Raw genomic sequence first — 25378 nt, forward strand, 5'->3', positions numbered from 1 at the left:
TGATAGTGGAGGTGTGGGGGAAGGGGAACTGTGCTTCTAGGTAAGGTGGTTGGGACAGGCTAAAATAAGTAATCTTTGAACAGACTTGCAGAAGGCTAAGGAGTGAACCAAGTCATTTCCTCTCATTGTTGTGGCCTCTCCCGTTGCGGAGCATAGGCTCCGGACGTGCAGGCTCAGTGGTCATGGCTCACGGGCCCAGCCGCTCTGCGGCATGTGGGATCTTCCTGGACCAGGGCACGAACCCGCGTCCCCTGCATCATCAGGCAGACTCTCAACCACTGCGCCACCAGGGAAGCCCCTGAACCAAGTCATTTTTTGAGGGAATGGCATTCCAGGCACGGGGAACTACCTTGAGGTGAGAGCACACCTGGCTTACTTGGGGGGGGAGTAATGAGACTAGACTGGCTGAAGTAGGATAAGGGCAGGGAAGACCAGCAGGGGGGAGGTTGAGAAGTTCATAACATCTGGAGTAATTCACAGATGGGAAATGCTGCTCCTTATAGCACCATCTTTCCCATTCGTAGTGAGAGTATTTTCAGTTCCACAGGACAAGTAAGATGCACAAAGCTCTCTCCTCTTGCCCTGATGACAATAAATGATCTACACTCAGTATTTGCTTTAGGCTGTGGGCACCAAGCCTAAATGTCATGAGCCAATTGCTCCAGACAGAAAATGATAGGTTTCCTTAAACCTTATTGTTCCCTATGGGATTGTTCCATTACTAGCTTTTCCTTTACAATTTCGGTCCAGTCTCTATCCTCAGAGATGACTGTACTTCCATTCAATGCAATATCAATCACATCATCAAAAGCTTAACATCAAAATCATTTATGAAAATATGAGAGCAATAGAAAAACTACAGGTGAAGATATATCTGAATGTGAATGTGAACAGCAAACTAAGAATCACTTGAAGGAGAGAAATCACAAAGGAGATGCTGAAAGAGCTGACTTAAAACTTAAATTTATGTATATTAAAAACACTATAAATAAAAGGAAGAGGAAAACAAAAAATAGCTGTAATATACATGACTGTCAAATGGATAATGTAATTTATATAGATAAAGCTCTTATGCGTATGAAAAAATCGCTAAACTATGAACAATTAGTTCATTGAAAAACCACCTGTGGCCATTAGAAAATTGAAAAATGTCAACTGTTTAATACCCAAATAAATCCAATTAAAGTAATTTTAATTGCTTAATTAACAATATGTAAAGATTAAGATATTCAAGTTCACAAAGATTAAGAAACTACATTAATTCACTGATGCTAGGATCATAAATCAGAATAAACTTTATGAAGGGCAGTTTGGCAATTAACAGAAATTTAATTAAAATTCCAGATCTCTTTGATCCAGAAATTCCTCTTCAGATAATCTGAAAACAAAAACAAAACATGTGAAATAAATAGAATTCATTTTATTTTATTAAAAAATAAAGATTATTTACATGTACAAATATTTAGTACAAGATGTACTATGTGGAATATAAAAATGTTGAAAACACACTAAATGTCCATCAAAAAGAAATTAAATTATGGCATATCTGCATTAAGGAATACTGTACAGCCATTAAAATATAATGTAGAAATATATCAAACCATGTTCATAATATAGTTTAAGTGAAAGAAACAAGATTCATAGCCTCTTCATGATATCATCCATTTTTGTGAATATGTATGTTGGAAGCTGGTGTAGAAAAAGGTGTAAAAGACCATTATCTAAGTCATTGATATTTCCGGCAAGGTTACTGATATTTTCTGTTTTCTTCAGTTTATTCTGTACGTTTATTAATTTTCTTGTAGATAACAATGATTTGCTTTTGTAGTTTAAAGGGCTAATATTTTTAACTAAATGTCTTTTTTAACTTATAGGGAGTTTATCATGCAATTTTCTATTTGTAGAAGTCACAATGTAAGAAGTTCTTTGTGACTGTAGTGACCGGGTACGTTACTTTTAAATGTAACTCTGACTAACAAAGTTAAAAAATGAGGCAAATCTATAGGTTTGAAATGAGAGGTGAATATTGTTTTCCCAAAGTAATTTCAATTTAGGTAATTATTTAGATAGCTGCCTCAGTTTTCTACTTGAAAACATTAACATTAATTAATCCATGCCTTAATCCAAAATATATTTAGAGTAACTACAAAGGTTTTTATCTGCTCAACAAGATAAAACAAAAGTGAGGAAGCAGTGGCAAAGAAAGCTATAAAGGACATGCTCTACCAAGGAAAGAATTGGATTGATTATTCTTCTGTTCAAATGACATTCTGAGGACAATAGGAGAGACAACGAGGAATATAAACAACCAGGCGAAATTCCAGTTAGGAGAAAGACAACACAAATGTAATCAGACACACAAATGTGATTATATTTAATGCCACTGAAGTGGACACTTAAACATGGTTAAAATGGTAAAGTTTTGTTGTTCTTATGTTACCACATTTAAAAAAACAATGCAGTGGGGTAAGAACTAGTCTAGCCTAAACCCTAAGATACTAGGGATGTTTTTCTGCTGACAGAAACGATAAGGTAAAACACTTGAAGAATGAAAGATATATACAAAATTCTCTTTTCCATGCTATAAAACATTATATGAAAATCACATAAGAATACAAACATAAGGGTAAAACAAATTCAATGTGTCCTGCTATAAACAGAATAAGTTCCAGGGACCTAATGTACAAAACAATATATAAAAAAATAAATAAGATAAAATTCAAAAATTAAAAAAAAAACACCCCAATGTTGTGCACTTAAAAGTTGCTAAGAGTGGATTTTGAATGCTCTCATCATAACAAAAAACCCCAAAATTACACGAGGTGAAGGATAAATAAACTAACCTTATTGTGGTAATAATTTCACAATGTATTTGTGTATCAAATCATCACATTATACACCTTAAACATACACAAGGTTATATGTCAATTGTATCTCAATAAGGCTGGGAGACATTTTTTTAATTCAATGTGTTCTCTATTTTACCTAAGCAAACAGGTGGGGATGACCATTTTCCTTGTTCACAATGAGATATTTTTGTTCCTCTCAATAAGTAATATTCATTGCATCTATATTCCACTGAGGATCCTGTTGGGTAGCTTGCTAATAATCCACCAACAACAGCTCCATTTATTACATCAGGTGGAGAATTACAATTCTCAGTATTTCCTAAGAAAAGAAGTTATTTTTAAATTAATACAAACATAACAACATAATGATATAATACAGTTGCGCATACAATAGTGCTTTAATATTTCACTATGTAATTTAGGACAATTGATCTCTCAGTGTACCAGAATCAGAGAAACTTTATTCAGCTAAGTATTGTTAAAATTTACTAAGCCAAACTAATGAGCAAATGATTTGCTGAAGGACAAGTATGCAGCGGATTTTTCACTTTTCTTGCTTCTGAAGGACTCATGCTATAGATATTCTTAAAATGTACAGAAAGGTAAACAGTGTTCTTTAACCTAACGATTATGGTCCATTTAAAAACTGACCTTTGTTATTATCCATTTTTATTTTTTCCTTCTCATCTCTCTTCATCTCAGATCTCAATCAACCCATGGATGAAAATTTCCATTTTTCTCTCTGTCTTCAGAGTCTTTCTCCTACTCGGCTAATTTCTCTAGCATCGTTAATAGCTTTTCTCTTACACAACAGATATCCTCAGTAAACATGTCTGTGGAGGTCTCTCCAGGGCCTGATCAAGAAATGAGGAGAGGGCTTCCCTGGTGGCGCAGTGGTTGAGAGTCCGCCTGCCGATGCAGGGGACGCGGGTTCGTGCCCCGGTCCGGGAAGATCCCACATGCCACGGAGCGGCTGGGCCCGTGAGCCATGGCCGCTGAGCCTGCGCATCCGGAGCCTGTGCTCCGCAACGGGAGGGGCCACAACAGTGAGAGGCCCGCGTACCGCAAAAAAAAAAAATAGAAATGAGAAGGATGGCAGGATGCTGTAGCACCGAGGAGTGGTACCCTGGTTGTGCCCTTCAGTGAGATGAAAGAGCAGGTATATGGCTCAGAGGGTGGAGGGCCCAGAATGGCCAGATGCAAAAGTACTATCATTAGGATGTTAAAAACTTGTTTGTTTCCCAATTCTTTATATCCAGTTAAATTCTACAGAGAGCTCCATATGCTCAGGAAAAATAGCAGAGTAAGTGTTTCAAATTCTTCTAAGCAATGGACCGTTGCTGTGTGTGAATTAAACAAAGGAAAATGTTACACACTAGGCTTAGCTCTGGATGTGAAACGCAGCACACATACCAACACACTCAGGGGGAAGGGTCCATTTTCCACGTTTACAAGTTATTTCTTCTGGTCCCCGGAGGTGATACCCTCTTTCACACACGTATGTCACTTTATCCCCATTATAATAGACCTTGGAGGATAGGTTTGCTGCAGCATTCTCAACCAAGGGCGGGTCCTCACAGCCCATCCTCTGCTTTTCTTCTGAAAAGGGAAAATTGAAACAGAAGAGACCATTTAGCTCCACATGCACGCAGGTTTCATTTTAGGGAAAGCTCATTTGAGGTGCTGCTAACCAATGCATTTGGGAGGTTCTGTCCATTTTCCATTTTCACAGCGTATCTCTTCTGATCCCTGCCTCTCAAAGTTAAGTCCACACTCTATACGAACTGTTTCTCCGTGACGATAAGTGGTTGAGTACCTTTGAATTCTGGAGGTCAGAGGCACAGGGGGAGGAGGGCATCGATTTCTTCTTCCTTTTATGGAGAAACATCAGTATATTTAGTCATATAATTACCAAAAAATAATAGTTAAGATTTCATAAGCACATTCATTGTGCCAAGGACCCTAAGAAGTATGGCAGACAGACTGGGGCCACCCCCTGGATCCCCACATCCTGAGGCTCACTTCCTTGAGTCACGCCCCTCCCCAAGAACAGGAACTGGGACTTGCTTCTAAGCAATGAACACAGCCAAGATGATGGGATGCATGTGACCTGTTTAAACACAGCCACAAGGATGGATGCGTGTGATCATGCACACATACTGTTGCAACACAGTATGGTAAAGCCATTCTTGCTGAGCTCTTTCCAGCTGATTTGGAAGAGAAGCAAGCTGCTTTATCGCGAGTTTCCGAATGGGGTGGGCCACAGGGCAGGGGGCACAGGGCTGCCTGCAGGGGCATCCAGGAGGAGACTGAAGCCTTCTGGTCAGCAGCCTGCCAAGCTCCAAATGCTGCCACAAACCACAGTGAACTTGAAAGCAGGTTCTTCCCAAGCCCAGTCCCAGATGACACTGCAGTCCCACCTGACACCTCGACTGCGGCTTTGTCAGACACGGACACAGAGCCAGGTCAGCTACACCCAGAATCCTGACCCACAGAAACTGTGAGACACAGGTGTGTGGTTTCAAGCTGTTAAGTTCGTGCCAATAGAAAACTAAAAGAGGCAGCACGTTACATTCATTATCTCCTTTAATCTTAAAAGAACTTTGTTAAGTGGGGACTATTACATCTCCCATATTACAGACAAAGAAACTAAAACTTATGAAGTAATAAATTATTAGTAAGTGGTGGATCTGTTCCTAAACCCGTGTCTATCTGAATTAAAATCTCCTGCTCTTAACTATTCTAAAATACTGACTATATCAATTTCCCATGGCTGCCGTGACCAATTACACAATGGAGTGGCTTAAAAAATAGCACACCTTTATTCTCTTACATTTCTGGAAGCCAAAGTCCAGAATCGGTTTCACTGGGCTGAAATCAAGGTATCAGGAGAGCTGTGTTCCTTCTGGAGACTTTAGGAGACAAGCAGCTTCTTTGCCTCTGCAAGCTTCTGGGGGCTGCGTGCACTCCTTGGCTTATGACCCCTTCCTTTTTCACTCCAACCTTTGCTTCCATCGTCACATCTCATACTTGATCTTCTGTAGTCAAATCTCCCTCTGCCTCCCTCTTATATCATTATGATGCTTATGATTACATTTGGGGCCCACATGGATAATCCCAGATATTATTCCTCTCTCCAGATCCTTAATTTCATCACATCTGCAAAGTTCCTTTTGCCCTATAAGGTAACATTCACTGGTTCCAGGGACTTGAATATGAATATTTTCTTTTGGGAGGGAAGGAGGCATTACTCAGACAACTACACTGCCCATCCTACATCTAAGGACTGTTTGCTAGAAAACGATAGCAGGAATTGTGGCACCTGACTTAATTTGGTGGGAGTGGGGCGAACAGGTGATAAGTAGGTAGGGGTCTGCCATTTCATTTTGAAATAATATGCTACAGGTAATTTGCTAACAATCTTCCTCTCTGCTGTTAGAGCAAGGCTGTTGGGCACCACTGGAAAGTTTTAAAGAGAATATTTCTAACAAAAAAAACTAAAGTCATTGTTTAGTGCATTTAGAGAATGATGGCAGTTCTGGGAAACCCCACTGCATAACCCTGGTGACCCCTCTTTCGTTCCTCCGGCAACTGTTTCAAATCTTCACTACTCTCTTCCAAGGTTTCCTTTCCTGCCTTTCTCCTGCCTGTTAATAATGACACTATTTCCTACATTACAGAGACAATAGAGGCTATCAAGCCCTTTACCTCTCCCCATCCTTCCCAATCCTCAAAGCCCTATTTATCTTTTAAGGCCCAGTTCAGACATTATCCATCACCTCTGTAAACACTGTCCCACACCATATCAATCAGAACCTTCAGTGTTTGTTCAAACACCTTATACCTGACTTTATTATACCAGTTGTCACATTGTATCAATGACTTGTATCTGTTTCCTCTGCTAGACCAGGACCTCCTTTCTGTAACATTGCAGGTGTGATTATATGACTATTGAATTGATGTCTCTTAACAGGTAATCATACCACCTGCTTGAACACAGCCAGTGATATAAATGGAACCATAGACGTCCCATTTGACAGTGGCTCTTACTAGATGACCTCAGTTTTGATTTTCACTCTGGGTAACATTCTGCTGCTTTTCCTGCTCTTTACCCCACTATTTTGAAGACTGTATTTTCACATCAGAGAATATGTGGCTAAGTAATAAGAAAGTACCTCCACAAAGCTGCCACCTTGGGACAACTGGATCTAGTTAATTCCCAACAAGAAAAATTATTCATTATAATAAGAGATTTACAATTTATAATAGATTTTAAAAAATATATTTAAAAGATATATCCACTCTACAAACTAATGTAAAAATTAAGATTTCTTCAGATTAAATATATTAAAGACTGTTGAAAATAGCACTGATTTAAAAGACAATATTTATTTTAAAAAATAGCACTCTGGAGAAGAATTAGATATCATCAGAGACTTTTTTCCATAGAAATTAAAGCTGATTCAGACATGATACTTTATTTGAGTATGAAATTTTAAAAATTACCTTCACAGACAGGAGATTCTGGGTACCAACCAAAGTCATAGCACTGAATTAAATCAGATCCACTTAGATAATAATTTTTATGACAGAAAAACTGAACTACATCTCCTTCTTCATAGGTTTGCTTCACAGGATGAAAATAACCATTGTCTATTGATCTTAAAGAAGAACATATTAATTCTAAAAATGAAAGAATAAAAAACAAAGAAGTGTTATTTTTCCTGCTAGAACAAAATTCACCCACTACTCACCTGCCATATCTGAATTAGAAATCGGCAACTTTGCCAAATTTTGTTATTCCTAGTAAAAGCTTGTCAATTTATATACTTTTTGAATATCGTTAAACTTATTTTAATTTAAGTATCTGAGCTAAAAGGATTTTTCCCTCTTTGAGAGCTTGAAATGATGAAAGCCTACTGTCAACATCATTAAAACCAGAAGCAAAAAATATGAAAAAAGGAATATAATTCACATAACAACTTGTACCCATTTCTGAGAGGGAGTTTTCAAAGTGAAAGCAGTCGTCTTCAAAGTGAGAACCTACTGGCACATCGTGGGGTGAGGGCCCATCCGTACGGGTGACACTCCACCTCCTCTGTCCTCTTCCCGGAAGCTGTGTGGTACCCAGAGGCACACTCATATCGTACTTTGTCCTTCACTTTGAACAACTTCTGTGTTGTGGAATAATTTCCATGATGTAATTCAGGGGCCAAACATGTTTCTAAAAAAAAAAAGAAATTAAAGTCATTTGTTTTATGAACTCCATCCCTAAACCTAGAATACTAAAAGGAAATCTCAAAACGTATTTTCTATGAATTTTAACAATATATGACAGAATCAACTCTTGGCAAAATTGAAAAATAATCAAAGTTTGCCTTTGTCTCTGGATTCCCTTTCTTCATGCACACTGCATCCTAACTCTACCTGTCTTCAGAATTTAAAATTCTACTCTAGTGTATTTGGCCAAAGGTCACAATTCAATAGAAAACTTGTGCAGTAGCGATTTTTTGATGATGTCCCATCTGTGGATTTGTATAATTTAAATAGATAACACCACACTAATTACATATATATATTCAAATAAGTGGGTTATTTTTAAAATAAATTTATTTATTTTTTATTTATTTATTTATTTTTGGCTGCATTGGGTCTTTGCTGCTGCACGTGGGCTTTCTCTAGTTGTGGTGAGCTGGGGCTACTCTTTGTTGCTGTGCACAGGCTTCTGATTGCGGTGACTTCTCTTGCTGCAGAGCACAGGCTCTAGGAGCGTGGGCTTCAGTAGCTGTGGCATGTGGGCTCAGTAGTTGTGGCTCGCAGGCTCTAGAGTACAGGCTCAGTAGCTGTGGTGCACGGGCTTAGTTGCTCCGCAGCATGTGGGATCTTCCTGGACCAGGGCTCGAACCCGCGTCCCCTGCATTGGCAGGTGGAGTCGCAACCACTGCACCACCAGGGAAGTCCCTGATTGGGTTATTTTTAAGTTTATCTGATATTGGTTTGAGGTATAAAATAATGTGCACTATTTCAAACTCTTCTCTAATGAAGGAAATAATTTATGTATGTTGTGACAGAAAGTTTCATTAAGGGTCTTTCCTTTTATTCTATTCCAATTCTTTGTTTACTAGTAAAAAATAGGAACTGCTGGCGTAGGTGCGTGGTAGAGGTTGGAAATCCTTGGATTAAGGAAACACCCAGCATTAGAGGGAAACAATATAATAACTTCATGCATCGAGAGACATAATAAAATAACAATTATATTTAAACAAGAATGCCTACCAATATAAGAAAGCATTGAACTCACAAGCTCTTATCTTCAGATTTAGGAGATAATTCTTAAACACATACCATGTTCCTTCCTACAGGTTGGCTGAGAAGACCATCCATCAGGGAGGCATTGAACCACTGCTTCGTCCTGCCCTGTTGTGGTTTTGTACCCTGATGCACAACGATAACGTACATTCTCTTGAATTTTGTAAAATAATTTTGTGTCAAAGATGTAACCATTCCTCAGGTCAGGCTTAGGGCATTTTTCTGTGGGGAAAAAATATTTCTGTTCTAAATGGATGAAATTAAGTTTGTTCTTTACTAAGTTGTAAAACTAACAATGCAAAAGTTTAATATTATTCTTGGAATTTTAAGGAGAAAGAAAAATGTTCACTCCACAGTTCCTTGATTTAATTTAATTTTGGAACTATCCTGCATGCTCTGCATCAAATTTCTTTAAAAGTTGATTCAATTTGACAGTAAAATTCTTGGATGTACTAACTTCGGTTCTCACAGTCATCCCACCCCTACCTCATCTACGTTAGAAAATATATCCAGAGAGCTTCCTCTAACTAATTGCCATTAACGGAAAATAGAAAGAATTTCTTCTGGGTTTACTTCCTAATATTTTTGAGGCCACTGCATTTGATAATTTTTAACACGATGTAACTAAAGCACATATACCTACTCTATGGATCCTTAAAGAATCATGCAGACGATTTAATGTGAAAACTGTGTTCATTTATTTCTTAAGCCTCTGATCGCCTACCTGCACAGTTAAGACTCCATAGTTAGTCCATGTAAACTGTGACTGAGTCACAGACATGCTACTCAAAACCTTGGAGTTCGCAGGGCTAATTTTTACTAAATACTTGGGACTGTGATGTGTTGGATAGTACATTTACCTTAGCATTGTATGGAGTTTAATCATTTTTTAAGCCTCATTAATGGACCCTCATAACAAACCAATTCAGAAAGGTGAAGAGACTTGTCCAAGGTTAATATTAGTTTAAATATATGTTGTACTTGCTGTGTGGCAAGCCCTTTATAAAGATTATCTCATCAAAGCTGTATGATTCACATTTTATAGGTGAGAAAGTCCAGCTCGGAATGTTTAAGCCACTTTTCAGTGTTGGAGCAGTATTCACAGGCGGCAGTCTGGCCACAGAGGGTGTCTCAGTCCTGAAACTGTAATGCTAACCCTGCAACATCCTTTTCTGGGTCCTACTTCACTGCTCTCACATCACTTCATCTAAGATCCTTAATTTACTTTTATGCTCTAGTTATGAGTGAGATGTATTTATTACAGTTAATCTGTGGTCCATGTTAATACTAAAAGTGCAATGCTTAAATTGATGCTCCATCCTCAAGTCATGGGGTGGATAATTATCCCAAATAGATATATTCACTGGACATATTGACCACCATAAGCACCATACCCACTTCTTCTGAATGAAACTGACTCAACCAAAGTGCCTTACTCTGCAAAACAGAGCTTGGGGAATGTGTCAATCAAGAGAGGTCACCTGACTCCATGGAAGCCAGCTGATAGTTTGACTCTAGTGTAGCCTCACATGAAATATTGAGATGAGCCAATCAGATTTCCTTTTCACAAATTTGAACTCAAAAAAACACATTTTTCAATGGATATTATGTGAGAAAAAGTTGTCATACAAAGGAGAGTCTTTCAAATGATAAAATACTATAGTAACAACCCTATATATACTTCCTAAGGCCAGTGTCAAGAATTTTTCAGTCTCCTGCAGAACTCTCTGTAAAAGCCCCTCATTCTTTTTTTTTTTTTAACATCTTTATTGGAGTATAATTGCTTTACAATGGTGTATTACTTTCTGCTATATAACAAAGTGAATCAGTTATACAAATATCCCCATATCTCTTCCCTCTTGCATCTCCCTACCTCCCACCCTCCCTATCCCACCCCTCCAGGCGGTCACGAAGCACCGAGTTGATATCCCTGTGCTATGCAGCTACTTTCCGCTAGCTATCTATTTTACATTTGGTAGTGTATATATGTCCATGCCACTCTCTCACTTTGTCCCAGCTTACACTTCCCACTCCCTGTATCCTCAAGTCCATTCTCTAGTAGGACTCCATCTTTATTTCTGTCTTGCCCCTAGGTTCTTCATGACCATTTATTTTTTTTCCTTAGATTCCATATATATGTGTTAGCATATGTTATTTGTTTTTCTCTTTCAGACTTATTTCACTCTGTATGACTCTAGGTCCATCCACCTCACTACAAATAACTCGATTTCTTTTCTTTTTATGGCTGAATAATATTCCATTGTACATATGTGCCACATCTTCTTTATCCATTCGTCTGTTGATGGACACTTAGGTTGCTTCCATGTCCTGGCTATTGTAAATAGAGCTGCAGTGAACATTGTGGTACATGACTCTTTTTGAATTGTGGTTTTCTAAGGGTATATGTCCAGTAGTGGGATTGCTGGGTCGTATGGTAGTTCTATTTTTAGTTTTTTAAGGAACCTCCATACTGTTCTCCATAGTGGCTGTATCAATTTACATTCCCACCAACAGTGCAAGAGGGTTCCCTTTTCTCCACACCCTCTCCAGCATTTATTGTTTCTAGATTTATTGATGATGGCCATTCTGACTGGTGTGAGATGATATCTCATTGTAGTTTTGATTTGCATTTCTCTAATGATTAATGATGCTGAGCATTCTTTCATGTGTTTGTTGGCAATCTGTATATCTTCTTTGGAGAAATGTCTATTTAGTCTTTTGACCATTTTTGGATTGGGCTGTTTGTTCTTTTGATATTGAGCTGCATGAGTTGCTGGTAAATTTTGGAGATTAATCCTTTGTCAGTTGCTTCATTTGCAAATCTTTTCTCCCATTCGGAGGGTTGTTTTTTCATCTTTTTTATGGTTTCCTTTGCTGTGCAAAAGCTTTGAAGTTTCATTAGGTCCCAGTTGTTTATTTTTGTTTTTATTTCCATTTCGCTAGGAGGTGGGTCAAAAAGGATCTTCCTGTGATTTATGTCATACAGTGTTCTGCCTATATTTTCCTCTAAGAGTTTAATAGTGTCTGGCCTTACATTTAGGTCTTTAATCCATTTTGAGTTTATTTTTGTGTATGGTGTTAGGGAGTGTTCTAATTTCATACTTTTACATATACCTCTCAAGTTTTCCCAGCACCACTTATTGAAGAGGCTGTCTTTACTATACAGTAGAGATGATGGAAGAAATTTCCCTTTCTCTTCTTTGTTCACCTCCTTTATCAAAGGTAAGGTGACCATATGTGCATGGGTTTATCTCTGGGCTTTCTATCCTGTTCCATTTACCTATATTTATGTTTTTGTGCCAGTACCACACTGTCTTGATTACTGTAGCTTTGTAGTATAGTCTGAAGTCAGGGAGCCTGACTGCTCCAGCTGTTTTTCTTTCTCAAGACTGCTTTGGATATTTGGGGTCTTTTGTGTTTCCATACAAATTGTGAAATTTTTTTTGTTCTAGTTCTGTGAAAAATGCCAGTGGTAGTTTGATAGGGATTGCATTGAATCTGTAGATTGCTTTGGGTAGTAGAATCATTTTCACAATGTTGATTCTTCCAATCGAAGAACATGGTCTATCTCTCCATCTATATGTATCATCATTAATTTCTTTCCTCAGTGTCGTATAATTTTCTGCATACAGGTCTTTTGTCTCCTTTGGTAGGTTTATTCTTAGATATTTCTTTCTTTTTGTTGCAATGGTAAATGGGAGTGTTTTCTTAATTTCACTTTCAGGTTTTTCATCTTTAGTGTATAGGAATGCAAGAGAGTTCTGTGCATTCATTTTGTATCCTGCTACTTTACCAAATTGATTGATTAGCTCTAGTAGTTTTCTGGTAGCATCTTTAGGATTCTCTACATATACTATCATGTCATCTGCAAACAGTGACAGCTTTACTTCTTCTTTTCTGATTTGGATTCCTTTTATTTCCTTTTCTTCTCTGATTGCTGTGGCTAAAACTTCCAAAAGTATGTTGAATAATAGTGGTGAGAGTGGGCAACCTTGTCTTGCTCCTGATCTTAGCAGAAATGGTTTCAGTTTTTCACCATTAAGGATGATGTTGGCTGTGGGTTTGTCATATATGGCCTTCATTATGTTGAGGAAAGTTCCCTCTATGCCTACTTTCTGCAGGGTTTTTTATCATAAATGGGTGTTGAATTTTGTCAAAAGCTTTCTCTGCATCTATGGAGATGATCATATGGTTTTTCTCCTTCAATTTGTTAATATCGTGTATCACGTTGATTGGTTTGCATATATTGAAGAATCCTTGCATTCCTGGGATAAACCCCACTTGATCATAGTGTATGATCCTTTTAATGTGCTGTTGGATTCTGTTTGCTAGTATTTTATTGAGGATTTTTGCATCTATGTTTATCAGTGATATTGGCCTATAGTTTTCTTTCTTTGGGACATCTTTGTCTGGTTTTGGTATTAGGCTGATGGTGGCTGTGTGGAATGAGTTTGGGAGTTTTCCACCCTCTGCTATATTTTGGAAGAGTTTGAGAAGGGTAGGTTTAGCTCTTCTCTAAATGTTTGATAGAATTCTCCTGTGAAGCCATCTGGTCCTGGGCTTTTGTTTGTTGGAAGATTTTTTTTTTTTTTTTTTTTTTTTGTGGTATGCGGGCCTCTCACTGTTGTGGCCTCTCCCGTTGCGGAGCACAGGCTCCAGTCACGCAGGCTCAGCGGCCATGACTCACGGGCCCAGCTTCTCCGCGGCATGTGGGATCTTCCCAGACTGGGGCACGAACCTGTGTCCCCTGCATCAGCAGGCGGACTCTCAACCACTGCGCCACCAGGAAAGCCCTGTTGGAAGATTTTTAATCATAGTTTCAAATTCATTGCTTGTGATTGGTCTGTTTATAGTTTCTATTTCTTCCTGGTTCAGTCTTGGAAGGTTGTGCATTTCTAAGAATTTGTCCATTTCTTCCAGGTTGTCCATTTTATTGGCATAGAGTTACTTGTAGTAATCTCTCATGAGCCTTTGTATTTCTGCAGTGTCAGTTGTTACTTCTCCTTTTTCATTTCTAATTCTATTGATTTGAGTCTTCTCCCTTTTTTTCTTGATGAGTCTGGCTAATGGTTTATCAATTTCATTTATCTTCTTAAAGAACCACCTTTTAAGATTATTGATCTTTGCTATTGTTTCCTTCATTTCTTTTTCATTTATTTCTGATTTGATCTTTATGATTTCTTTCCCTCTGCTAACTTTGGAGTATTTTTGTTCTTCTTTCTGTAATTGTTTTAGGTATCAGGTTAGGTTGTTCACTTCAGATATTTCTTGTTTCTTAAGGCAGGATTGTATTGCTATACTTCCGTCTTAGAACTGCTTTTGCTGCATCCCACAGGTTTTGGGCTGTCGTGATTTAATTGTCATTTGTTTCTAGGTATTTTTGATTTTTTCAGTGATCTCTTGGTTATCAAGTAGTGTATTGTTTAGCCTCCATGTGTTTGTATTTTTTACAGATTTTTTCCTGTAATTGATATCTAATCTCATAACGTTGTGGTCAGAAAAGATACTTGGTATGACTTCAATTTTCTTAAATTTACCAAGGCTTGATTTGTGACCCAAGATATGATTTATCCTGGAGAACGTTCCATAAGCACTTGAGAAGACAGTGTATTCTGTTGTCTTTGGATGGAATGTCCTATAAATGTCAATTAAGTCCATCTTATTTAATGTATCATTCAAAGCTTGTGTTTCCTTATTTATTTTCAATTGGATGATCTGTCCATTGGTGAAAGTGTGGTGTTAAAGTACCCTACTATGATTGTGTTACTGTTCATTTCACTTTCTATGGCTGTTAGTATTTGCCTTATGTATTGAGGTGCTCCTATGTTGGGCGCATAAATATTTACAATTGTTATATCTTCTTCTTTGATTGATCCCTTGATCACTATGTAGTGTCCTTCCTTTTCTCTTGTAATAGTCTTTGTTTTAAAGTCTATATTTTGTGATATGAGAATTGCTACTGCAGCTCTCTTTTGATTTCCATTTGCATGGAATATCTTTTTCCATCCCCTCACTTTCAGTCTGTATGTATCCCTAGGCCGGAAGTGGGTCTCTTGTAGACAGCATATATATGGGTCTTATTTTTGTATCCATTCATCCAGTCTCCATCTTTTGTTTGGAGCATTTAATCCATTTACATTTAAGGTAATTATAAATATGTATATTCCTATTATCATTTTCTTAATTGTTTGGGGTTTGTTATTGTAGGTCTTTTCGTTCTCTTGTGTCTCCTGCCTAGGGAAGGTCCTTTAGCATTTGTTGTAAAGCTGGTTTTGTTGTGCTGAATTTTCTTAGCTTTTGCTTGTCTGTAAATGTTTTAATTTCTCCATCAATTCTGAATGAAAACCTTGCTGGGTAGAGTAATCTTGGTTGTAGGTTTTTCCCTTTCGTCGCTTTAAGTATATCCTGCCACTCCCTTCTGGCTTACAGAGTTTTTGCTGAACGATCAGCTGTTAACCTTATGGGTATTCCATTTTATGTTATTTGTTGTTTTTCCCTTGCTGCTTTGAATATTTTTTCTTTGTATTTAATTTTTGACAGTTTGAGTAATATGTGTCTTGGCGTGTTTCTCCTTGGATTTATCCTGTATGGGACTCTCTGTGCTTCCTGGACTTCATTAACTATTTCCTTTCCCATATTAAGGAAGTTTTCAACTATAATCTCTTCAAATATTTTCTCAGTCCCTTTCCTTTTCTCTTCTTCTTCTGGGACCCCTATAATTAGAATGTTGGTGCATTTAATGTTGTCCCAGAGGTGTCTGAGATTGTCCTCAGTTCTTTTCATTCTTTTTTCTTTATTCTGCCCTGCAGTAGTTATTTCCCTTATTTTATCTTCCAGGTCACTTATACGTTCCTCTGCCTCAGTTATTCTGCTATTGATTCCTTGTAGAGAATTTTTAATTTCATTTACTGTGTTTTTCCTCATTGTTTGTTTGCTCTTTAGTTCTTCTATGTCCTTGTTAAACGTTTCTTGTATTTTCTCCATTCCATTTCCCAGATTTTTGTTCATCTTTACTATCAGTATTCTGAATTCTCTTTCAGGTAGACAGCCTATTTCCTCTTAATTTTTTTAGGTCTGCTGAGTTTTTACCTTGCTCCTTCATCTGCTGTGTGTTTCTCTGTCCTCTCATTTTGCTTAACTTACTGTGTTCGGTGTCTCCTTTTTGCAGGCTGCTGGTTCATAGTTCCTGTTGTTTTTCGTGTCTGTCCCCAGTGGGTAAGGTTGTTTCAGTGGGTTGTGTAGGCTTCCTGGTGGAGGGGACTAGTGCCTGTGTACTGGTGGGTGAGACTTGATCTTGTCTTTCTGGTGGGCAGGTCCACATCTGGTGGTGTGTTTTGGGGTGTCTGTGACCTTATTATGCTTTTAGGCAGCCTCTCTGTTAATGGGTGAGGTTGTAATCCTGTCTTACTAGTTGTTTGGCATAGGGTGTCCCGCACTGTAAGTTGCTGGTCGTTGAGTGGAGCTGGGTCTTAGCATTGAGATGGAGATCTCTGGGAGAGCTCTCACCAATTGATATTATGTGAGGCCAGGAGGTCTCTTGTGGTCCAATGTCCTGAACTTGGCTTTCCCACCTCAGAGGCACAGCCCTGATGCCTGGCTAGAGCACCAAGAGCCTGTCCTCCACACGGCTCAGAATAAAAGGGAGAAAAGAAAGAAAGAAAGAAAGAAGAAGATAAAATAGTTATTAAAATAAAAAATAATTATTTAAAAAAGTTACTTAAAAGTAATTAAAAGAAAGAAGAGAGCAACCAAAGAAAAAACAAATCCACCAATGGTAACAAGCGCTAAAAACTATACTAAAAAATAAAGAATCAAACAAAAAAAGGACAGAGAGAACCCTAGGACAAATGGTAAAAGCAAAACTATACAGACAACATCTCACACAGAAGCATAACATACCCACTCAGAAAAAGAGAAAAAAGGGAAAAAAATATAAATATCGTTGCTCCCAGAGTCCACCTCCTTAATTTGGGATGATTCATTGTCTATTCAGGTATTCCACAGATGCAGGGTGCATCAAGTTGATTGTGGAGATTTAATCCGCTGCTCCTGAGGCTGCTGGGAGAGATTTCCCTTTCTCTTCTTTGTTCGCACAGCTCCCGGGGCTCAGCTTTGGATGTGGCCCCGCCTCTGCATGTATGTCGCCTGAGGGCGTCTGTTCTTCGCTCAGCCAGGACGGGGTTGAAGGAGCCGCTGATTCGGGGGCTCTGGCTCACTCAGGCTGGGGGAGGGAGGGGCATGGAGTGTGGGGCGGGCCTGCGGTGGCAGAGGCCGGCATGACGTTGCACCAGCATGAGGTGTGCCATGCGTTCTCCCGGGGAAGTTGTCCCTGGATCACGAGACCCTGGCAGTGGCGGGCTGCACAGGCTCCCCGGAAGGGGTGTGTGGATAGTGACCTGTGCTCGCACACAGGCTTCTTGGTGGCGGCAGCAGCAGCCTTAGTGTCTCATGCCCGTCTCTGGGGTCCGCATTGTTAGCCGCGGCTCGCGCCCGTCTCTGAAGCTCTTTAAGCAGCGTTCTTAATCCCCTCTCCTTGCGCACCAGGAAACAATGAGGGAAGAAAATGTCTCTTGCCTCTTTGGCAGGTCCAGACCTTTTCCCAGACTCCCTCCCAGCCAGCTGTGGCGCACTAGCCCCCTTCAGGTTGTGTTCACGCAGTGGTGCCTCTCTTCCTTGCAATGTGATAATAACAATTTCAATAACTATCCGTATTCTCTTCACAGGGTAATATTAAAAACAGATAAAGAAGATAACATTTTAATGAAAGACGTGATTTACAGAATTACAGTATATGCTTTCATTTTGTACAAAAGACAGTTGGCCAGCAATTTAGTTCTTATCTACCAAAAGGTTTAGACATCTGCCATATTTTAGGGGATCCTAGTTTTACAAGCTTATTTATTTCCGTGTTATCACATGATGTTGACCCCACCACTGACTTACTGAAGCACCGTGGTTCTGGGGACCATCCTGCTGCCGTACACGTGGTCTGGGCCTCTTGTTTCCCAGTTTCAGTTGTGTAACCAACCAAGCAGGAAAATGACAGATTTTGCTTTATGCTCATTGGAAAGTAATAACTTTCAAAAGTATAGTAATATTGGGCAATCCTTCCATTTTCCACACTTGGAATACCACAGGGTTTCTCTGAAATGAGAAAATATCAAGCTGAACACTGAAAAATATATTTAAAACCATACAATTTGTGATCTAGTGACAATAGGTTTTTAAATTCAAAGTGTTTGCAGACACTGTACCCAGTACTTATTTTTATTACTTAACATTTTAGGGTATTTTTTGCCAATCCTTTTCAATCAGGAAGTAATCTGCTAGCAACCACAACACCCAACAGTCAGAATAAATCTGGGCAGGCCAGTTCCTCAGAGAAGCCTTCCCTAACTTTGTCAAACAGCACGTTCTAATAGAAACACAAGCCATATATGTATATTTAAATTTCTAGCAGGCACGTTAATTAAAGGAACAGTTGAAGTTAATTTTAATAACAGATTTTATTTAACCCAATATACTAAAAGTATATTATTTTTTTCCTACTAAGTCTGAACTCCAGTGTGTATTTATACTCATGGCACACCCCAATATGGACTAGTCTCATTTCAAAAGCCACATGCGATTAGTGGCCACTGTATTATTGGATGGGAAAGTTCTAGAATAGATGAGGTTCTCCTTAAGATACGCAGTTACAAGTTTTCATATGAATGGCTTTTGTCTTGTTTTGTTTTTTAAGAAAAAGACAGACAACCAACTGAAAAAATAAAAGACTTGAGTGAGAACCTTACATTAAACGGTCAGAGGTCTAGCAAAGAGGACTCAGCTTTATCAGTCACCAGGGAAAGGCAAATTTAAATCACTGTGAGATAGAACCATACATCCAGAGGAAAGACTGACCTGGAAGAGACAGACTACCCCAGTGGTTGGGGCGGACATGGAGAAATTGTTAGCCGCGGCTCGCGCCCGTCTCTGAAGCTCTTTAAGCAGCGTTCTTAATCCCCTCTCCTTGCGCACCAGGAAACAATGAGGGAAGAAAATGTCTCTTGCCTCTTTGGCAGGTCCAGACCTTTTCCCAGACTCCCTCCCAGCCAGCTGTGGCGCACTAGCCCCCTTCAGGTTGTGTTCACGCAGTGGTGCCTCTCTTCCTTGCAATGTGATAATAACAATTTCAATAACTATCCGTATTCTCTTCACAGGGTAATATTAAAAACAGATAAAGAAGATAACATTTTAATGAAAGACGTGATTTACAGAATTACAGTATATGCTTTCATTTTGTACAAAAGACAGTTGGCCAGCAATTTAGTTCTTATCTACCAAAAGGTTTAGACATCTGCCATATTTTAGGGGATCCTAGTTTTACAAGCTTATTTATTTCCGTGTTATCACATGATGTTGACCCCACCACTGACTTACTGAAGCACCGTGGTTCTGGGGACCATCCTGCTGCCGTACACGTGGTCTGGGCCTCTTGTTTCCCAGTTTCAGTTGTGTAACCAACCAAGCAGGAAAATGACAGATTTTGCTTTATGCTCATTGGAAAGTAATAACTTTCAAAAGTATAGTAATATTGGGCAATCCTTCCATTTTCCACACTTGGAATACCACAGGGTTTCTCTGAAATGAGAAAATATCAAGCTGAACACTGAAAAATATATTTAAAACCATACAATTTGTGATCTAGTGACAATAGGTTTTTAAATTCAAAGTGTTTGCAGACACTGTACCCAGTACTTATTTTTATTACTTAACATTTTAGGGTATTTTTTGCCAATCCTTTTCAATCAGGAAGTAATCTGCTAGCAACCACAACACCCAACAGTCAGAATAAATCTGGGCAGGCCAGTTCCTCAGAGAAGCCTTCCCTAACTTTGTCAAACAGCACGTTCTAATAGAAACACAAGCCATATATGTATATTTAAATTTCTAGCAGGCACGTTAATTAAAGGAACAGTTGAAGTTAATTTTAATAACAGATTTTATTTAACCCAATATACTAAAAGTATATTATTTTTTTCCTACTAAGTCTGAACTCCAGTGTGTATTTATACTCATGGCACACCCCAATATGGACTAGTCTCATTTCAAAAGCCACATGCGATTAGTGGCCACTGTATTATTGGATGGGAAAGTTCTAGAATAGATGAGGTTCTCCTTAAGATACGCAGTTACAAGTTTTCATATGAATGGCTTTTGTCTTGTTTTGTTTTTTAAGAAAAAGACAGACAACCAACTGAAAAAATAAAAGACTTGAGTGAGAACCTTACATTAAACGGTCAGAGGTCTAGCAAAGAGGACTCAGCTTTATCAGTCACCAGGGAAAGGCAAATTTAAATCACTGTGAGATAGAACCATACATCCAGAGGAAAGACTGACCTGGAAGAGACAGACTACCCCAGTGGTTGGGGCGGACATGGAGAAAAGGGAACTCAAGACCACTGCAAGTAAGAGTGTAAACAGGTATGACCTCTCCTGAGAAAACAGTATGGCAGAATATGTACAAACCACGTTGAAAGCACATCTCTGTGCACCCACATGTGTAAGAGAGTGTTCCTGGCAAGTCTCTGCATGTGGTACCAACTGGAAGCAACCAAGTGCCCACTGACAGCAGAAAAGACAAACACACGCCAGACTATCCACACAAGGGATATTAAACAGCAACACGAGTGTTGATACTCAAGGTGAATCTCACAGACCTATGATTGTCTCCACTGTGCCACCTAATTTCCTACTGGGTCCCCTCCTTTTTCTTTCTGCCAACCTCACCACCTCCCACCTTCCCTACTTGTGCCACCCCTGGAAGAAGGAGACCCTCCTCCCATAGGCTTCACCCCCACCCCTCCCCCACTAATTCAACCAAGCCCCCAGCCACTCCCCCTGGGCCCTTGTCACCTCACTGGAGAGCTCAGCCATGGACCTGCTCCAGTTCCATTGCCCATCTCTCATCAGATGTGCAGGCTGCCTGTGTGTACACTTGCCTGGAACCCCTCCAGCAGGTGCCAGCTGGGTTCTTACCCCTCAGGAGGACCAGTCCGTTCTGGAAGCTGCCACAGCTGTCAGGCAGAGATAGCCAGGAGAAATGTAGTAAAATGGGAAGTGAAGAACTGGCCCCACTGCAACAAAAGGTTGAAGGCAGGGATCGGTGCTGGTGGTAGAATGTGAGGGAGGATGGCTGTTCTCAGGTTCTCAGACTGCATGGTGGGAGGTACCATTGCAGACATATCAAGGGACCCTCCACCCAGACTTGAGGTCCTAGGGTGGTTGGCACTTTATCTTCTCAAGAGTATCGTGTGGTGACAGCTCAGAGGATGAGCCCAGCACCCTCCTCCTGTCCCATCAGACCTCCGACCATCAGGGTGAGGGGTGAGGGTCAACCAGGAACTCAGCAGAGATGGCCGAGAAAAATCAGGCCCGGGGTTCTGCCCTCAATCCCAGCAGGAACTGATGAAACACAGACCTTTACCCAAAGCGGTGGTTGTAGCCAATGGCAGCCTGGCGCCCACGGGAACTGACCCAGGCCACTACCCCTGGGCTCAGAGATCCTGGTGGCATCAAACTCAGACACACAGGCCAGAGGCGCCTTCCCAGAGCAGGGGCCACCGTCATCACAGGCACCACCTCCTCCCACCTGCCTTGCTGCTTTCTGAAAGGCGCCACCACCCAGCTGCTGTCGGGGAGATGCCGCGGGGGCAACGGAGCGCCTGGAGGACCTGAGACCCGTGGGCGGTGCCAGGTGAGCGGGGGTGGAAGGTTGACTCGTGGACATTCAGGAGAGCCAGTGCCTGGATGGTCGTGCTGCGTTCCTCTTGGTGAGCACCCAGGTGCCCTGAGCATCCCTTCTTCGCACGAGGCCGGGTGGGTCCTCCGGCAGTGCCGGGCGGACTGTACCGCTCTTGCCTCGGCCCCACCAGCAGCCACAGGTGGGGGCCGTCTGCATCTCCATTAGTTTGCAGAGCTTGAACGGTAACTCGGTTTCTCAGGCCACCTGCCAACCCAAGAAAGGCCAGAGGACAGTCTTGGGGTCCAGAGAGCAGTGTGACCACGAGAAGAGCCTGCCCGGAGCTTCCAAAGACACAGCACGCGAGGCGAGGAGGCCAGGCTGCACACCCGGGTCCCTGGCTCATCACGCAGGAGGTCAAGCCAGGCAGCCGAGGGCACCCATGCAGGGAAAGGAACCTCTCCCACCAGGACTGGGCTTCACCCAGAGCCGGCCTCGCTGGGAGCCGTCGGACAAGGTGCACACGCCCCACTGTGAGACCCAGAGAGGGAGGCCTGGAGGCAGCCTCCGAGGCTGGTCCCTTGCTCCTGATCCCAAGGCCTCCCGTCTGGACAGCCCAGGGGGCCGTGATGGGAGCAGCAGGCCTGGGCCAGGAAGGATAGGTGCTCGCAGAGTGAGAAACGGTCCACACCACAGGACCTCCCTGTTCTTTCGTCTCCAGCCCTCGCTCCCACAAGGTGAGAGTCAGGCTTTGGGAGCAGGTGGCAGAGGTCAGGGGGAAAGAGCCAAAGATGACGGCCCCCAGCCGCAGGAGCAGTTCCACTGTCTGAAGGACTTTCTTTTTGTGGTGGGAAGGCAGGAGGCCCCCTGGATATGAGGGTCCCCCCGGATTCTTCTTTTGGGTGCTTGTCGCTTTGATGTGTGGTTCTGTCCCAGGGTCTATGGCTGGGCTGGGGGCAGTTCACCCCCACCCACCAGCCTCTGCTTGATCCTCTGCTTCAGCAGTTCTCACACCCCTTCACCAGGCCTCCAAATAACTAACGTTATTTGCCTTTGGATGGCTTCTGGGGAGGGTGGGGCTGGCAGCAGCCTGGGCTTCACGTGCCCTCCTTGGACCTGAGGCAAGGACCAGAACTGAGGCCAAACCCAAAGAACTCTACGGTCTGGGACCGTATCAGTCCATTCAGGGGAGGGTGCCACCTCAGGAGATGCATGTTGGGAGGCCCAGACCCTGGTTCTCATCTTCAGCAATACTGTTGCCGCATGATTGGCAGAGCCTTCAACCTCTGCAGATGGTCCTCTCCTGCTTCCCCTGTGGTGAGGATGGAGAGGAGGGTGCCACGAGGAAGAGGAGGATGGAAAGGAGGGTGCCACGGGGGAGAGGATGGAGAGGAAGGTGCCACGGGGGGAGGAGGATGGAGAGGAGGGTGCCACGGGGGGAGGAGGATGGAGAGGAAGGTGCCACGGGGGGAGGAGGATGGAGAGGAGGGTGCCACGGGGGGAGGAAGATGGAGAGGAGGGTGCCACGGGGGGGAGGATGGGGAGGAGGGTGCCACGGGGAAGAGGAGGATGGAGAAGCAGGTGCCACAGGGAAGCTGGTGGCCCAGGCCAGTCCCACAGCTCTACTGGGGCTCCTGTGCTTTCTGGGGATGTGTTCAAGCTCAGGGGGTGGGGTCAGGCTCCTCCTTAGTCTCTGGGGAGTTGGGGCTTGGCAGCACTGGCTCTTGTTCCAGGATGGCTCTGGAGAGCATCCCTTTGGAAGCCTCTTCCACCCACCTCTGGCACGTCACCCTCACGTCAGATGATCCATGGTCAGAGAAATCAGGATGGTTACCTGAGGTTTAGTTCTTTAAAAAGGGACATTTAGGAGGCTTCTGAGTGCCAATCAATGTTCTATATGTTCATCCAGGTGCAGTAAAATTTCGTAAACATTTATAAAGGGGCATCCCATGATTTTTTGCATTTTTCTGCATACATTATACTCCAAAGAAAACATTTATGTTTAAAAAACTATCCTTATGTTGGAGACTTTAAAATCATAAATACACTTAAAAGAAAGCAGTTATTAAGCAGCCCCTAGGGTTTGTGTTGGGAGGAAGTGGCAGGTATGTAGAAGACCCGGGCGAATGGGATTATTTTGCCTTCAATGCCTTGGGGACGACAGTCAACCCTCTTGCTACCCTGAGACATAAAATAATAGCAGTGCCCTCCCAGGGCTGAGGGAAGTGGGCAAGGAATTATGAGTAAAAGAAACTTTCCAGAGTCTGATGGAAGGAAGGAGCAGATAAAAACATGTGCAGGGGAGGCCCCGTCCCCTGAGGATTCTCACCATTTTCCAAACCCATACCACCAGGGATTTACAAAGAAGATTCTTTAGAACTTGCAGAAACTATAGGCAAAAGTTCATGAATCTGATTATATGAAAATTGAGAATGACTTTCCATGAAAAGTATTGTTGACAAAACACACATATCACATTTTGGAAGAAGGAATTTGCAATGTCTAAAAGTGACAAGAAGTTAAAATGTATGGTCTGCAAAGAGCTCCCACAAATCAGCTCTTTAAAAGGCAGAAAGCAGAGGGAAATGCTAATCTGTTATAAATCAGGAAACGAAGAAAAGGAATTGAGCCCATAGCCCCACATGGGGGATATACACAGGCAAGAGAAATCGTCACAGAGAAATAAGGTGATTACATGAAAGCACTCATTTCAGTTATTTGAGGTTAGGAGGAAATTAGAGGAAACTATGTGTCCATCCTTAGGAGAGTGGATAAGTAAATATACTAAGGTAGGTAGCACTTAAGGGCAACAAACTAGATTAAGCAACAAGGAAATATGTTTAAACAGTAGCAAGTAAAATGAAACAATAAGGAGATAAAATCTATGGCAAGCTTCCATTTATATGAATGTAAAACACACAAAACCAGACATAGTTTACAAAGATATTTGCATATTTAAGGATATATATATAATATATATATATATTTATATATATAAATATATATATATATATAAAAATTATATATATATATATATATATATATATATTTAAGAATAAAAACATTATAGTGGGTCCCAACAGTTTGGTTTTCAACAGTTGGGTTTTCAACAGTTTGGTTGAAAGGGAAATGGAATTCAGGGTCAGGAATGAAGAAGGAAAATGTATAAATAAAACAAAAGTGACACTTTTCATAGGCCAGTGATGGTCATATGACATGAGGAGTATAGTTAACTTGATCTTGCCCCCAAGATTCCAGATGGGGGTGGGGGAAGCATGGGAATATGAGGTCATGGTCCCTGTCTTCAGGCAGCTGACATTTCTTTGTGTGAAAGAAGATTATAATTACACAATAATTAGAAAATTAGCTAGAATATTGCAGTGTTTTCATGGTATAGATAATAGACAATTATATCAGCTGTTTTTTCCCTATTTAGACAGAAAAATAAAAGGAAACTGCATGCAAAAATTATCTTATTGTAGAATTAAATGTGTAA

General features: G+C 41.0%; 1 protein-coding gene across 1 annotated transcript in view; it reads right to left on the reverse strand.

Moving 5' to 3' along the window:
* LOC103084979 (coagulation factor XIII B chain) overlaps nucleotides 1-25378 on the reverse strand; it is a 41036-nt gene that overhangs the window by 14576 nt on the left and 1082 nt on the right. The window contains exons 2-8 of the mRNA XM_007459665.1: nucleotides 19581-19781; nucleotides 9195-9380; nucleotides 7897-8073; nucleotides 7356-7532; nucleotides 4541-4720; nucleotides 4263-4448; nucleotides 2986-3168 (exon numbers count right to left, since the gene is read on the reverse strand). Of these exons, the coding sequence (XP_007459727.1) occupies nucleotides 2986-3168; nucleotides 4263-4448; nucleotides 4541-4720; nucleotides 7356-7532; nucleotides 7897-8073; nucleotides 9195-9380; nucleotides 19581-19781 (1290 nt within the window). The remainder of the gene's footprint in view (nucleotides 1-2985; nucleotides 3169-4262; nucleotides 4449-4540; nucleotides 4721-7355; nucleotides 7533-7896; nucleotides 8074-9194; nucleotides 9381-19580; nucleotides 19782-25378) is intronic.

This window comes from Lipotes vexillifer, unplaced genomic scaffold (assembly GCF_000442215.2).
Source record: "Lipotes vexillifer unplaced genomic scaffold, Lipotes_vexillifer_v1.1 scaffold830, whole genome shotgun sequence".
NCBI lineage: Eukaryota > Metazoa > Chordata > Mammalia > Artiodactyla > Lipotidae > Lipotes > Lipotes vexillifer.